Source organism: Chiloscyllium plagiosum, chromosome 22, assembly GCF_004010195.1.
Source record: "Chiloscyllium plagiosum isolate BGI_BamShark_2017 chromosome 22, ASM401019v2, whole genome shotgun sequence".
NCBI classification, from domain to species: Eukaryota; Metazoa; Chordata; class Chondrichthyes; order Orectolobiformes; family Hemiscylliidae; genus Chiloscyllium; species Chiloscyllium plagiosum.
In genome coordinates this window covers 4,380,798-4,395,416 of record NC_057731.1, presented here as the reverse complement: position 1 = coordinate 4,395,416, position 14,619 = coordinate 4,380,798, and the positions used below count along the sequence as shown (strand labels likewise).

The window sequence follows — 14,619 nt, the reverse complement described above, 5'->3', positions numbered from 1 at the left end:
GGGCCTGTTTCCACACCGTAGGGATTCTAATCTAATGCTTATTTCCAACCCTCTTGAAATAAGGACCAACTCTCCACTAGCCTTCCTGATTATCTGCTGCACTGTGCACTAGTTTTCTGTGTTTCATGCACAAGAGCCCTATGTACCTTTGTGTTGTCATTTTATAGTTTTTCTCTAATCTCCATACTTCCTTCGTACTTTGGTGTTTTATCTCAAATTTGGATTTGGAAGAAAATTCCCAAGATCAGTTTCATCCCAATGTTCAACTATTTCATGCATTAAAACAGAAATTAAGAATGGCATATGAAGCAGTTTATGCCAGTTAGTAAAATATAAAATGAATTTCGGCATTTTAATCATTTTAACTTTTTATTCCTCAGGGATATTTACTTAAAGATTGTAATCAAAGTTCCAAAGACGTTTCTTAAAATTAATTCAAAGGATTTGGACTTCATAGTTGAGCCAATATTTATTGACCAATCTTAACTGCCCTACGGAAGTAGCTATGAGCTATCTAATTCAACCACTGTAGTCCATTTGTGTGGAGTAATGCATAATCCTGTTCATGAGGCTGTTGCAAGATATCATCCCAGCAACAGAGAAAGAACAGCAATAAACCTCAATTCAAGATGGTGAGTGGCTTGGAGAGGAACTTGCAGATTGTGGTGTTCCAACATTTCTACTGCTTTTGTCCTTCTAGATGGTTAGGGTTCAGAGTTTGGAAGGTACTGTCAAAGGATCTTTGGTGAGCTTACACATGCACCTTTGCAGACAGTATATATTGTTATTCCTGTCCTTCAGAGGTGAATGAAGTGAATATTTATGGATGTGGGTTGTTTTGTCCTGGATGGTATTAAGTGTTGGAGCTGCACTTGTCCAAGCAACTGGGAGCATCCATTGCACTCCTGACTTGTGCTTTGTAGCTGGTGGACAGGTTTGAGGAGTCAACAGGTGAGTTACTTGCAACAAGGTTCCCAACCTCTGACCTGCTAATGTAGTCACAGTATTTATAAGGTTATCAATTCAATTTCTGGTTGTTGGTAACTCCCAGGATACTGATACTGCAGTTTCAGCAATGTTAATACAACTGATTATCAAAGAAAGATGGTTATTGTCTGGCATGAATATTACTTTCCATTTGTCAGCCCAAAACAGGATATTGTCCAGATATTGCAGCACTTGGACATGGCTACTTCACTACCCAAAGAGCCGTGAATGATATTGAACATTATACAGTCGTCAGCAAACATTTCCAATCCTAATGTAATGATGGATGAAAGATCATTGACAGTGCAGCGGAAGATAACTGGGTCTAGGATACAACATTAACAGCTGAGATGACGAACCTCCAACAAATTGCCTATTTCCCACTGACTCCAGTTTTGTTAGGACTAATTGATGCCACATTCAGTCAAATGCGGCTGCAATGTCAAGGGCACACTTTCACACTCACACCTTCCCTCTAGAATTCAGTTTTTTGTCCATATTTCAGCCAAGGTTATGACCCTGGTGGAAACCAACCTGAGCACCGGTAAGCAAGTTTAATGTGAAGCACCTACTACTTGATACTGTCGATCATAATACCTTTGATCACTTGACTGATTAATGAGAGTTGACTGATGGCGTGCTAATTGGCTGGGTTGGATTTGTCCTGTTGTTTGTGTACGTGACATACCTGGGCAATTTTACACATGGGCAGGTAGATGTCAGGGTTGGAGCTGTATTGGAACACCTTGGACACGGGTGCAGCAAGTTCTGGAGCACAAGTCTTCAGTACTATTGTCAGAATGTTGTCAGTGTCCATAGCCTTTGCAGTATCCAGAACTTTTGGCTATTTCGCACTATCACATGGAGTGAATCAAATTGGCTGAAAACTGGTATTTGTGGCATGATAATATATAGCATATTATTTAAAAGTACATATTCATGCTATCCGAAGAAGGAAACCTTTAGAAAAGTCAAGTAGAGAAGGCAACATTGCTCCATCACTTTATCAGTCAATAAAGGAATTCATAAGAATGAAAACAGAGCCCTGAAAACTGAAAGGTAAGCCTGGAAATAAATAAAAAGCAGCCTTCGGGGGAAAAATGGGACCTCTGAAGCTATTAAATGCACTACCATATCGACTGAGCCACAAAAATCCAAAATGTTGCACTGTGATTCCAAGTTCATTGATCTCAGCTGATGTGTCAGTGGGAGCATTACCCTGTCCATCAACTTAGGAGAAAAAGAAAGAAGGACTCGCCAAGGTTTTGCTCCTGATGATCTCCTGTGACCTCTGATTCCAAGTGTAGGTGTGGACATTGGATAAGGTCATGACTGTTCCCAGTTGGGATGGCCATCATTGCTGAATGGATTGCTGACACCCTCTGCATAGGCCCATGTTTGAAGAACAGCAGTTTGGTTCAGTTACTAAACAGCACCCAGCGCCTTTAGCAGGAAACACTGAACAAACCTATGTTTTTGGAAGATAAAGCAAAATCGAGGAAGGAAGATAAAAACTAAAACTTCTATCTAAAATGTATCACAGATCAGATCCTAATGACTTTTCTCTAAATTCTCACCAGTGCACTAATGTTATTTCAAGGTTTCAAGGTGTCACAAAATATTCTCCACTCTTAGCAATGTTCTAACTTATAGTTAGCACTCTAAATTACATTATAGTATTTAATTAGCTTTGTTTAAAACCATGAAAACTGGATAATCAGAAAAAAAATTAATAATCAAACTCTGTATCCATTTCACAATGGGATACTTCATTGCCTAGTCATGTTTCATGTAGCAGTATCTAGAACTTGAAATCTGCACACAAATTTTACAGCAATTCTTTTGCCAGACCTTAATTGATGGTCTTCATTTACTGAGTCAAGTGTCAACCTTGCTTTAGTGAATGCAGTCAGGTTTTAATTCAAGCCCTACAGAAGAATTTCCAGCACATATTCTGAGACAATAGGAGAATTGCAGTCTTTCAGCTGACATGATAAACAAAAGCTTCCATGATATAATGTGTGGAACAGCAAGACTTCATCTAATGTCCAGGACGAAGTTTATTCGTTAATAAATTTTACTTTTGCTCACAGAATAATCCTGGAGTTAGTTTACAGGGGAAAAAAAACTTTCCACATAATATGCAAAATACCATGCATGAGGGAACTTATTAATGAGCTTTTGTGAACTGAAAATGATGTCAGACTTGCTGGCTCGCACTATTGGAAACTAGAAATAAAAGGAAGTGGAAGAGAAATTAACAGTTGAAACAATTTCAGCTCAGCAAATAAAGAGATAGATTCAATTTACTGTACATTTAACAATTATACAGTCCTCAAACAGCTAACTTATATCTGAATTCAACCTGGGTAATTTTTAAAGAAAAAGTTAAATCAATCAAAAAAAGTTTTATATCAAAGATTTTAAGTGCTTAATTTGCATTTCGAAACTGGTATTACTTCACTTCTTGGAAAATGCAGAACTTAGAAAACAAAATAAAAATGGAGATTTCCTTTTTGTTGGCTTGGTCAGCATATTTGTCAGACAGCAAATCCAAATTATAAGGACAATCTTCAGAACAAGATTTAAGAAGCAAAGCCAGAAGATCAAATAACATAAACCTCTGTTTAAAATTGCCTTCAAGAATGGAGACACAGAAGGGGGAAAGGGAAAGAGAGAGAGAGAGCGAGGGAGGCAGACCGACATACACAGAGCAATATTGTCAAAAATATATTTACAGAAAATGAAGGTCAGAACAACCTGGACCAAATTATTCCAATAAAAATCGAAGAGCAATGACAGCTAGGATATCATTGAAAAGTTATTTGAAAGAAACAAAATAAATCGATATAATGTAAGAGAAATTGTGGGGTGGAGTAAATTTTATTTGTTCTACTCACCAAAGCGGGCCACTGAACCTGCTTACTTTTTGATCCCTGAGTCTGGTTGGGGTTCTTTCTCTCTGCCCAGACCAGCTGGTGTTCCACCAAAAAAATCTTAAAATCTTCATAAACTTTAACCCACTCACGTTTTTCCCATTCTAGATCATCAAATTCCACATACACCTAGGGAAAACACAATTAAAAATTAAGTACATTGCTAACACCAATTTACATATCTCTAAACTGCTGTGGTTGAGATGGTTGTTCAAAATCCTAATTGTCAACAGGAAAGCAAAAATCACAAACCTTATTGCACTGCAACAGAGATTTCTTTTGTTTCTGATCACAAAAAAAACTCACATTATCTTACTGTCATGAAATAAAAAAATTTCCAAGAAGTTGAGTAAAATGGGAATCTTCCTAAGCTATTCCATTTACACTGAGTTAGTTTAACTGCAGTTCACTATGAAGTTTTCTTTTGAAGTACCTATAAAATAATTTAAATATAAGTTATTTGTGGAAAGCCCATGCGCCCTTCTCACAATTTATTTTTAAAACTCTGCAATAACCAGCATATCTGCATTAAAATTAACTGTCCTTGATGCTGAATTCGGATGCCACAGGTACTGAGGGCCTGGTCTGTCTACTGTGCATTTATGTCTTTACTGGTCTGAAACTTCCAACTGATTGCTGACAATGACTGGCAAAATGCCAAATTCTTCTTAATTTAATAAAAATGAAAGCAGTTATCAGCAAAGGCAATTTTGGAACAGAGTAGTGCTAGAAAGCATTTTATTGTTTTTCAAGTGTGGCTGAGAACTACAAACATTTCTCATGTTTTTAAGGAATAACACTGGGTTAAAGAAATCAATCAAAACTTAGTATAGTTTCCCAAGCCAAAGAGAAAACCGTTGCTCTATTGAGATTAATTTTTAGCAAGAAACCAGGGTCAGTGAAAAAAATAAAGACTTCTCAACAAGGTTGGTGGAAGTTAAGTCCTTTTATTGCCAATAATTATAGTGGCAAGCTCATTTGGAAGCACAGAATTTGAAGACATGGAGGTCAGTGAAGCACTCATGCTGGGATAAAAGTGAATTCAATATTTTCCAGTGAAATGTAATAGTATGACAGCATTCACAGACCTGTTGCTTAAGTTTATGATTCTTTCTTTGTATGAAATCACACAAAAGCAACTCAGAAGTTTAGACAATACACTTGGTTTGCAGGCTTTTTAAGACTAGGTTGACTTCGGCATTATCTCCTACATTTCCTACAAAATGATATTTAAATATTCCTTTTCATGATTATATCAACTAGTCAGTGCTGTGCTTTCAGCAGAGTTAAGTTCAATTAAAATATAGATTTTCTAATACATTCTACTAAATATCGATTGAATTCTAAGGATTGTGGCTCATAAAAGAGAAGCATTTTCTGTTTATTTTGGGATGCTGTCCCTTACTTGGAGTAAATCTGATTACGAAAAGTTTTAGCCAGCTGCATGCCCAGGACAACATTTCATAGCAATACACACAACTGAATGAACAATCTGCATAATCAGAAAATTAAATGGAAAACGTTGATCTGAAATTGACTGATGCTGATTTAAAAGCCTTTGTTCAGAAACAAGTTAAATATTTCTTGATGGCATAATTTATTTATAATTTGCATGTGCAACTTTGTACAGTGCCAGAACAGATGCAAAGAATTTTTAAAAATTAGAAGTTATGAAATTTGAGACATTATCAAATCGCTAGAAATAAGATCTCTTGAAGTCTGTTGTTGTTCCTCAAATAAATAGTTGCAACACAAAAGACATCCCACAGTCTAAATCATTACACAGTTTTAGGTCTTCTAAAAAAACAGCCCCCAAATATAACCCATAACCAAACATTGCATTCCGAAAACATTGCAAAATATGTATAACAACATAGAAAATGTTTTCTAATTCAGGTTTAATTAATGATTCAGCATATTGCTGGATTGCTTACATTGCATAACGTAATTTATCAAAAGTAGAAACAAATTATTTCAGTTTATATACATTGGTTTAACAGAAGAGTATCTTTCCCATTTTTGGAAGGAACAGAAGAATATGTTGAGGTACCACATATTTGCTTGATTGGCACCACATCCAAAAACATTCACTCCCTCCTCCACTGATGCTCAATAGCTGAGCGGTCTACTATCTACAAAATGCATTGCCGAAATCACCATGGTTTCTTAAACAGCATCTTCCAAACCTATGACCACACCATCGAGAGGGTCAAAGGCAGCAGTTACATGGGAACCTCAAATTCTCCTCCAAGACATTCATCACCCTAATGCGAAGTTTATCATCATCCCTTCACTGTAAGTGAGTTACAGTCTTGGAACTCCTTCCCTAACAGCTACGTGGGTGCACCAATACCTGCAGTGAATCCAGGAGCTGTTCACCACTACTTTCAAAAAACTCAAAATAAATTTGCTAAGCATGATAACTCTTTCACAAAATCATGTCATTCTTCCTGATTACCTTGTACTTGTCGAAGTGCATAGCTATAACATCTTTAATGACTCATATGAACACTATTCCCAACAGATGTCAAGTCAACTGGTCTTTAGTTTCCTGTTTTCTGCCTCCCTCCCTTCCTGAATAGAGAAGTTACATTTGCTACTTTCTCTCTCCTGGAAGATTTACCAAATCCAGTGAATTTTCAAATATTAACACAACCTTACTACCTTTTTAGCCACCAATTTTAAGAACTTGATTAAATCCATCTGGACCTAGGGCCTTGTCAACCTTCCTTGGTTTGTTTCACTACCTCTTCTCTTCACCAAGTTCCTCTTCCAATCTATTTCCTGATTTACAGCTGTTACTGGTATATCTTTTTCTATTTCTACAGTGAAGACAGAAGCACTGTATTTGGCCATTTCATCCATCATTTATTATTATTTTCTGTTAGCTTCCTACTCTCAGACTCCAGATGACCAATGCTCATTTTACTTACTCTTTTCCTTTTTAAATACCTGAACAAACTTATGTTGTCTGTTTTGACATTTTTAGCAAGTTGTCTCTCAAGGTCTAATTTCTTCATGCTTGTTAACATCTTTGTCATTCCCTGCCCTTGTTCATATTCTGCCTAATCATTTGGTAAGCCACATATTTTTTTACAATTATACACTTTTTCCTCAGGCTTGATGCCACCTTTCACTTCTTTAGGTAACCACAGAAAATGGGTCCTTCAAATGTCAGTCACTGTACCATTATACATCTATCCCCTTGCCTCGAATGCCAGTTCATTTCAGCCAGCTCAACTTTTGTGTGCACATTTAGCTTTGTTTAGTAATGAAATACTCGTCTTAGATTCACTCATTCCTTTCAAACTTAATCTAAAATGTTGTAATTGGTGGTACCTAGTCCAATATAACCTGCTCTTTGATTGATTCCAAAAACATTTCTGCTCTGAGAAGCTGTCACAAAAGATTTCCCTTAACTCCTCATCCAGGTAAGCATTGATATTTTAATTTTTACAGATTCCACATTGATTAAAATTGTCTATGACTATTGACTTTTGTCACAAGCATGCAATCATTCTTGTTGTACACTTCATTCTGGATTGTGCTTCCTGTTGAGGGCCTATAGACATATCGACCAACCTGACATGTGATTTCCTCTTTCCAACTCCATTCCAGGAGCCCACAGTGCTACTGCTTTGAGGGTTTACGCCAAGTTAAATTCCAAGTCCACATTAATCTGTCGCTGTCAGATCAACAATGACTCACCGCTGCTAAACTGGGCTGTATACTAGTCTAGAAGATAGATTAATAGAGACATAGTGGCAGACTTTAAAGAAGCAGACCACTATCTGTGGTTAATTTAAGAGGTGAATTAAAGTAGATAATTGAACAAAGCTGTGTGGTAAGTCAGATGATTGGGCAGAATATGAAAAATGACACTTGGAAAATGTTGCCTTCAGGGATAACAGTGGATAGGCAATGGTAAACACTGAAAGACCATGTAAAGGAACTGTAAAAATTGTTCATAAAAAGGAAAAGATAATCTGACCATGACTAACAAGGGAAATTAGGGATAGATCCAAGGAGGAGGCATACAAATTGGCCAAACAACAGTACACACAAAGATTGGGAGCAGTTTACATTTCAGCAAGGGACAAAGGGATTGATATACAAAGAACAAAGAAAAATTTACAGCCCAGGAACATGTCCTTCGGCCCTCCAAGCCTGAGCCGATCCAAATGTACTGTCTAAACCTGTTGGTCAATTCCTAAGCATCCGTATTCCTCTACTCCCCACCTACTCATGCATTTATCCAGACGCATCTTAAATGAATCTACTATGCCTGCCTTTAACCACCTCTGCTGGCAACGCGTTCCAAATGCCCACAACCCTCTCTGTGAAGTACTTGCCGTGTGTATCCCCCTTAAACTTTCCACCTCTCACCTTGAAAGCATGACCTCTTGTTACTGATTCCTTCACCCCGGGAAAAAGCTTGTCTCTATCCACCCTGTCTATACCCTTCATGATTTTATAAACCTCAATCAGGTCCCCCCTCAATCTCCTTTTTTCTAATGAAAATAAACCTAACCTACTCAACCTCTCTTCATAGCTAGCACCTTCCATACCAGGCAACATCCTCGTAAACCTTCTCTGCACCCTCTCCAAAGCGTCCACATCCTTTTGGTAATGTGGCAACCAGAACTGTACGCAGTATTCAAAATGCGGCCGAACAAATATCTTGTACAATTTTGACATGACTTGCCAGCTCTTATACTCAATACCCCATCCAAAAAAAGGCAAGCATACTATAAGCCTGCTTGACCACTCTATCCACCTGTGCAGCAACCTTCAGGGTACAATGGACCTGCACTCCCAGATCTCTCTGCCCATCAACTTTTCCCAAGGCTTTTCCATTCATTGTATAATTCGCCCTAGAATTAGTCTTGCCTAAATGCATCACCTCACATTTGTCTGGATTGAAATCCATCTGCCACTTTTCCATCCAACTCTCCAGTCTAGCTATATCCTCCTGTATTCTCTGACAGTTCCTTATACTTTCTGCTACTCCGCCAATCTTTGTGTCATCTGCAAACTTGCTGATCATACCAACAGTGCCCTCTTCCAGATCACTGACCCCTGTGAAACTGGTCACCTTTCTCCATTTCAAGAAACTCCCTTCAACTACTACTCTGTCTCCTGCTGCTCAACCAGTTCTTTAGCTACCTAGCTAGAACACCCTGCACACCATAAGACTTCACTTTCTCCATTAGTCTACCATGGGGAACCTTATCAAATGCCTTACTAAAGTCCATGTATATGACATCAACAGCCCTTCCTTCATCTATCAACTTGCTCACTTCCTCGAAGAACTCTATTAAGTTGGTAAGGCATGATCTCCCCTGCAGAAAACCATGTTGCCTATTACTGATAAGCCCATTCTTTTCTAAATATAAATAGATCCTATCCCTCAGTACCTTCTCCAGCAACTTTCCCACCACCAATGTATAAAAGGGAAAATAGAGTACAAGAGTCAGCTTGTAGGGAACATGCAAACAAATTGTAGAAGCTTCCATAGGTTGTGAAGAGAAAAAGATTTGTGAAGACAAATAATCAGAAATAGAAGTTATAATGGGGAACAGACAGATGGCAGACCAATTAAACACATTATTTCTCTTTTGTGAAGACTGAATCAAATTATGTTCTAAAAGCATTAGGGAACATAGAGTCTAGTGAGATGGAGAAAATGAAAGAAATCAGTACAAGCAAAGAAATTGTGCTGAGGAAACTGATGGAGTTAAAGGTCAATCAATTCCCAGGGCCTAAAAACATGTGGCCCTAGAAACATGATAGTGGATGCATTGGTAGTCATCTTTCAAGATTCTATAGATTCTGGAACAGTTTCTACAGATGGAAGCTAATCTAACTCCACCACTTAAACAAAGAGGTAGAGAAAACACAGGGAAGTACAGAATGGTTAGCCTGACATCAGTAATGGGGAAATTGGTAGAGTTAATTATAAAAGATTTAATAGCAGAGGATTTTGAAAACAATGACAGGATCAGACAGACCAACATGCACTGACGCAAGGGAAATCATTCTTGATAAACCTACTGGAACGTTTTAAACCAGTAGTTTACTTGGACTTTCAGAAAGATTCCAATATGGCTCCAAAAAGAGGTCAGCATTTAAAACTGAAGTGCATGGGATTGAAGGTAGCATCCTGACATGGCGCAATTGGTTGGCAGACAGAAAAGAAAGAGTGGGATAAACAAGTCATCTTCTGAGTGGCAGATAGGGACAAATGGGGTGCCACATGAATCATTGCTTGGATCCCACTTGCTCACAATATATATCAATGATTTAGATGAGGAAACCAAATGTAATGAGTTTGATGCCACAAAGCTGGTGGGGAGTGTGAACTGTGAGGAGGATGCAACTATGTTTCAATGTTATATGGACAAATTGAGTGAGTGGACAAATGCACAGCAGATGAAGAATAATATGTATAAATGTGAGATTATCCACTGTAGTAAAAACAAGGTAGGTAATTATCTAAATGGTGATAAATTGGGAAATGGTGAGGTGTGATGACCTGGATATCCTTGTACACCAATCGCTGAAAGTAAACATGCAGCAGGTAGGAAAAAAGACAAACCATATGTTGGCTTTTATATTGAGAGGATTAGAGTACTATAGAAGAGAGGTAAAAACAATGACTGCAGATGCTGGAAACCAGATTCTGGATTAGTGGTGCTGGAAGAGCACAGCAGTTCAGGCAGCATCCAAGGAGCAGTGAAATCTACGTTTTGGGCAAAAGCCCTTCATCAGAGATGCACTTACAGGCCTTTGGTAATTCGACACCCATAGTACTGATTGCAGTTTTGGTCTCCTTACCTTAGGAAGTATGTTCTGGCGATGCAGTCAATGCAACAAAGATTTACCAAACTGTTCTAATGAAGAACCACCAGACTTGAAACATTAACTTGAAACATTATGGGCGGCACGGTAGCACAGTGGTTAGCACTGCTGCTTCACAGCGCCAGAGACCCGGGTTCAATTCCCGCCTCAGGCGACTCTCTGTGTGGAGTTTGCACATTCTCCCCGTGTCTGCGTGGGTTTCCTCCAGGTGCTCCGGTTTCCTCCCACAATCCAAAAATGTGCAGGGGTTAGGTGAATTGAGAGGCTGAACAGGCTGGGGCTGTTTTCCCTGGAGTGTCAGAGGCTGAGGGGTGACCTTATAGAGGTTTACAAAATTATGAGGGGCACGGATAGGGTAAATAGGCAAAGTCTTTTCCCTGGTGTCGGGGAGTCCAGAACTAGAGGGCATAGGTTTAGGGTGAGAGGGGAAAGATATAAAAGAGACCTAAGGGGCAACTTTTTCATGCAGAGGGTGGTCCATGTATGGAATGAGCTGCCAGAGGAAGTGGTGGAGGCTGGTACAATTACAACATTTAAGAGGCATTTGGATGGGTATATGAATAGGAAGGGCTTGGAGGGATATGGGCCGGGTGCTGGCAGGTGGGACTAGATTGGGTTGGGATATCTGGTCGGCATGGATGGGTTGAACCGAAAGGTCTGTTTCCATGATGTACATCTCTATGACTCTATTTGTACTTCTTTGTTTTATTCAAATTACGATTTGGTGGGCCGGTGCTGGTCTGGGGTGGACAAAGTTAAAAATCACACAACACCAGATTATAGTCTCATAGGTTTATTTCGAAGCACTAGATTTTGAGGCGCTGCCTCTTCATCAGGTGGTTGTGGAACATTATTCAAATTAAGAATACTTGCTAAAAGAAACAATCATTCTGCCTGCAAAGATTTAATTTGGATAGATCAATCGAACTGACACACTCTCAGAGCATATTTTTAAATTTCTCCTCACTTCAGAAAAATATTTAACTACCCCCTTCGATTTTATACTACCTAGTTCATTCTTGGCTCAGTAACACCACTCAGTGAGAATGGTGTGTGTTTGGGCTCCACTCCAGCAACTTAAACAACATCGAGGTTGACACTTCAGAGCCTTACTAATTAAATGCTTCTTTTGGAAAATGCTGTTTTTTAAATTGACATTAAACCAAGGCTTCCTCTTGCCTCCCACAGAATGCAAGTAATTTCACAGCACTATTCAAAGAAATGCCAGGGAGTACTCCAATATTTATCCTTCAATCAACATTACAGTTTATCGAGTAACGACACTTGAAAGTTACTTCATCAGCTGTGAGCTGCACATGTAACATTGTGGAATTCTGATCATTATTAAATGTAACTTCTTCCTTTCTTATTTTATTCCATAGATGAACTGCTTTTGAGATGCAAATGATCCATGTGATCTCCCCTTTTTCCAAAGTTGCATATCCGTAAATAGGATTACAAAAACAAAACACTATGGATGCTGAAACCGGTGTGGAACAGTGAGAATAGTGGAAATGTCAGTAGGTCTGCTAACATCTGCGAAGAGAGAAACAGATCTAATATTTCAAGTCAATGACCTCTCAGCATTATTGAGAAAGGTTCAAGATCTGACAAGTCAATGAAAAGGGGTGCGGCCGAAAAAGCAAAAGAGATCTTTGATCAATTGGAAGGTGCAAAAGATGGAATTTATTCTGATGGTCCAACACAAAAGGGAGCACAAGAAAGATGCATCTGGAGACAGTATGAATAGCAGCATTACAAGCAGTTGTCATTCAAAAGCAAAGAGAAGAAAATAAGAGAAACAAGAGCAAAATAAATTAGCAAAGAAATAGAAAACAAAATGGGGACAGTCCATTTAAGCTGCAATTGTTGAACTCAGACTTGAGCCTAGAGGCTTTAAGATGCCCAATTGAAAAATTAGGAGCCTGAGTTTGCATTTAGATTCTTTTGGAAACAGCAAGAGTTCAAACTCATAGATCAGGGCAGGAGGAAAGTAGAGGATTAAAATGACAAATGATTAGAAGCTCAGGGTCACACTTATCGATTGAACGGTGGTGTTTCACAAAACAGTCAGCATGCAGTTTCCCAAATATACTGCAGATTGCATTGCTATGCATACGCACAAACATACAAATTAGAAGCACATGTAGGCTATTTAGCCCCTCAATTCTACTCCACCATTAAATGGTAATGAAGTCATAGAGATGTACAACACGGAAACAGACTCTTCAGTCCAACTCATCCATGCAGATCAAATACCCTCAATTAATCTAGTTCTATATGACAGCATTTGGCCCATATCCCTCTAAACCCTTCCTATTCATAAACCCATCCAGATGCTTTTTAAATGTTGCAATTGTACCAGCCTCCACCACTTCTTCTCGCAACTCGTTCCATACACACACCATCTTCGGCGTGAAAATGTTGCCCCTTAGGTCCATTTAGAATGTTTCCCCTCTTACCTTAAACCTATGCCCTCTAATTTTGTACTTCACTACCGTGGGGAAAAGACCTTAACTATTCATCCTATCCACACCCCTCATGATTTTACAAACCTTACACCCCTCAGCCTCCAACATTCCAGGGAAAATAACCCTAGGTTATTCAACCTGTCTCAAGCTCAAACCCTCTAAACTTGGCAACATCCTTGGAAATATTTTCTGGACTCTTTCAAGTTTAACAACTTTCCTATAGCAGGGTAACCAGAATTGAACACATTTATCTAACTGTAACCTCTAACCCACTTTCCTGCCTCTCCCTGATAACCTTTCACTCCTTGCTTAACAATTACCTACTTCTGCCTTGTTTTAAAAAAAAAATGGGATGCAAGCTTATAAGGGGTTGGCTGGAATATGGATGTGTGTTAACAAAACAATATACTAATTTTAAAGAACTACAATAAATCACAGTCTCACTTGGAAAGTGGGTACTTTGGACAGTAAGAACAGAAAAGTGCAGGTGTTGCATTTACAAGGAACATGGGAAGGGGAGATGATGTTGGTGTGACTGGCAGGTCAATCTGGATGCCTTGGTAGAAACTGTCCTCTAACAATTGAAAAGGGAGTGAAGGATGCGTTTTTGGTGGTGTCATGTTGGAGGCAGTGGTCATGATCGATAATGATCTGTTAAATGGGTGGGATGCAAGGACAAGAGGAAACCTGTCATCATTCTGGGAGAAAATTCTCTTGCATTACAAGAAGGACTAGACGCTGCAAAGTTTAAAACAAGAGCTTTTATTAAGGAAGTCAGTATTTACTGTGGAAAAGGATATGGAAGATATAGACTGTAGGGAAATAGATGGTGACATCTTGCAAAATGTCCAGATTACAGAGGAGGAAGTGCTGGATGTCTTGAAACGGTTAAAGGTGGATAAATCCCCAGGATCTGATCAGGTGTACCCGAGAACTCTGTGGAAAGCTAGAGAAGTGAATACTGGGCCTCGTGTGAGATATTTGTATCATCGATAGTCACAGGTAAGGTGCCGGAAGACTGGAGGTCAGCAAACGTGGTGCCACTGTTTAAGAAGGGCGGTAAGGATAAGCCAGGGAACTATAGACTGGTGAGCCTAACCTCAGTGGTGGGCAAGTTGTTGGAGGGAATCGTGAGGGACAGGATGTACATGTATTTGGAAAAGCAAGGACTGATTCGGGATAGTCAACATGGTTTTGTGCATGGGAAATCATGTCACACAAACTTGATTGAGTATTTTGAAGAAGTAACAAAGAAGATTGATGAGGGCACAGCAGATATATATGTGATCTATATAGACTTCAGTAAGGCGTTCGACAAGGTTCCCAATGGGAGACTGATTAGCAAGGTTAGATCTCATGGAATA

The 14,619-nt window shown here is 39.0% G+C and overlaps 1 protein-coding gene across 6 annotated transcripts in view; it reads right to left on the bottom strand.

Annotated features, from left to right (window-relative positions):
- Positions 1-14,619, bottom strand: part of LOC122561022 (probable JmjC domain-containing histone demethylation protein 2C) — a 289,853-nt gene that overhangs the window by 93,366 nt on the left and 181,868 nt on the right. For 3 of the 6 annotated variants that reach the window (XM_043712299.1, XM_043712303.1, XM_043712298.1), the window contains exon 2: positions 3,888-4,052. In XM_043712299.1, the coding sequence (XP_043568234.1) occupies positions 3,888-4,052 (165 nt within the window). Of the gene's footprint in view, positions 1-1,626; positions 2,456-2,767; positions 3,217-3,887; positions 4,053-14,619 lie in introns of those variants that run through there. The other 3 variants (XR_006314885.1, XM_043712301.1, XM_043712300.1) reach the window with 3 other exon arrangements.